This window comes from Sinocyclocheilus rhinocerous, unplaced genomic scaffold (genome assembly GCF_001515625.1).
Source record: "Sinocyclocheilus rhinocerous isolate Xijiao unplaced genomic scaffold, SAMN03320098_v1.1 scaffold282, whole genome shotgun sequence".
NCBI classification, from domain to species: Eukaryota; Metazoa; Chordata; class Actinopteri; order Cypriniformes; family Cyprinidae; genus Sinocyclocheilus; species Sinocyclocheilus rhinocerous.
The window spans coordinates 88,249-90,198 of NW_015626046.1; the positions used below are offsets into that span (position 1 = coordinate 88,249).

General features: G+C 33.1%; 1 protein-coding gene across 1 annotated transcript; it reads left to right on the top strand.

The window, feature by feature from the left end:
• Window positions 1-109: 109 nt before the first annotated feature.
• LOC107709643 (neural cell adhesion molecule 1-like) lies at window positions 110-582 on the top strand. The gene is made up of 2 exons (XM_016514219.1): window positions 110-274; window positions 383-582. The coding sequence occupies exons 1-2, from the start codon at window positions 202-204 to the stop codon at window positions 580-582; spliced, it is 273 nt and encodes a 90-aa protein (XP_016369705.1). The 5' UTR covers window positions 110-201.
• The last annotated feature ends 1,368 nt before the right edge of the window (window positions 583-1,950 follow it).

Sequence of the window (1,950 nt, forward strand, 5' to 3'; positions counted from 1 at the left end):
CCAAAAACTTCTCAGTTTATCTCAGCAGTATATGCATTTTTCTTGTTGTTTAAATATGTGAAGTACAAGCCATATATCTAAATGTAAAATGTCACTCGTTTGGAACAGAACAATGAGAATGAGGAATGGACTGAAAAAGAAATTCCTGGAAACTCCAGCAAAATCCAGCTGAATAATCTCCAGTACAATGCTAACTATCAAATGGAAGTTTATGCAGTAAACCACAATGGCACCTCCAGCACTGCCAAAATTAACTTCACCGTCCCACAACCTGGTAGGATTGATTACAAAAAGTGCAATAATATTATGCATTATATGCTTAACAAATAGTTCACCCTTTTCACTCTTTAGTGATATGAGTTGATTTCTCCTTGTCTTGCAGTCAGTCAGCCGGCGTTAGGGAAAGGAGGTGTGGTGGGAATTGTAATGTTCATCTTCTTGGTGCTGATGGTATCAGTAGATGCTTTCTGTTGCTACACCAACCACTGCGGCCTGCTTAATTTCCTCGCTCGTAAACTATTTGGACACAAAGTGTCAGAGTCTAAAGGGATGGATGAAGAGGCCAATAATTCCACTGGGTAACACAACTTCATCCTCAAGTGCCCATGCTGTAGAGATAGACAAAATGACTCTTCTTTTCTGTCCTAGTTTTCCAACAAAGGACAATTGTTTGCACATAGTGTTAGTTTATGGTGATTGCATATAGTTCTTAAAAGAAATAGTTCACTCCAAAATGTAACCCCTTCTTGTAGGAAAACAATTTCAAATGTTTTCCTACAAGGAAGTGGATGCAAAATGTTCCAAAATAGACAAAAAGCACAATAAGAGTATCATAAATGAAGTCTAAAAGACTTGTACAAGTCTTCTGAATTTGTACGGTAGCCTTTGTGTGAGTAAAAGTCCTCACATATTTTTCATTTTTGGGTGAACTATTCCTGTATGTAAACTACATGCATATCAAGAAAGTGCAAAAAGGTACTTTACTTTGGTATAGAAGTGTAAATGATTAAATTAATTTGACTGTATTTATCACTGTTATGAACTGGAATTTTACATCAAAATGGCAAATAAATAAATACAATTAAAAATTAAAAGCTGATTATAATTGAAATGATAATAACACTCCACCTGTAATTGTATAAACATCAAAGTAAAAGTTGAGACATACTAACAATAAAGAATAGAGGATTTTTAGCTAATTTCAAAAATCATGTTCTAAAATAATTTCTACATTAAATTAGAAATTAACATTTTTTTACTAACATAACCAAGATAAATTAATTCTATAAATTAAATGGCCCAACATGGCTCAACCAATAGCGTGAGTTTTGAGGCGAGACAATCTGTTTGTCCGACCAGTGACAGATGGGGGAGTGTTTGAGAAACCTGTTTGAAAGATGTAAAACTTCATAAATTATATACTTCACATTTAAGTGATGCAGTTTGGAACAAATATACAAACATCATAAAGGACTACGTTCAAAACGTTCAAGTCCTGTGTGATTTAGATTGTTTGTTATTAAATTGTGATTGTACCAAATGTATGATGTAGAGGAGTATTATGAGTGTGATCCAGCACTGTAAATACTGTACATGACAAATGCTGCTTGAGCTGAATGTACATTCAGTAGTGAGCAGATAAAAGCAAAATGCAGCTAAGTAGAATATGATGTTGACATGTTAAAGTATATTACTGACATAATGGGAGCATAATATCATAGCTTAATAACATCACTAATGTTAATTTATTGCACATCTAACATATGCTTGTAGCTTGTATAAAATCTTGATTAAAGGAACAGGTGAAAGAAAGAACGTCCAATGGATTTGGAAAGACATGCATTTTCAGTTTAATGTGAACGATAATCCCTTTTGTAAAGATAAAAAGAACCATTTAATATAGTTAATATAGATAGAACTTTGCATTTTATTCGTTTCAACATTTTTTTT

Excerpts from the sequence above, each read along its gene's own strand:
- LOC107709643 (XM_016514219.1), top strand. The coding sequence starts at position 202 with ATGGAAGTTTATGCAGTAAACCACAATGGCACCTCCAGCACTGCCAAA. Across the intron at positions 275-382 it reads CTTCACCGTCCCACAACCTG|TCAGTCAGCCGGCGTTAGGG; the intron begins GTAGGATTGATT and ends CTTGTCTTGCAG.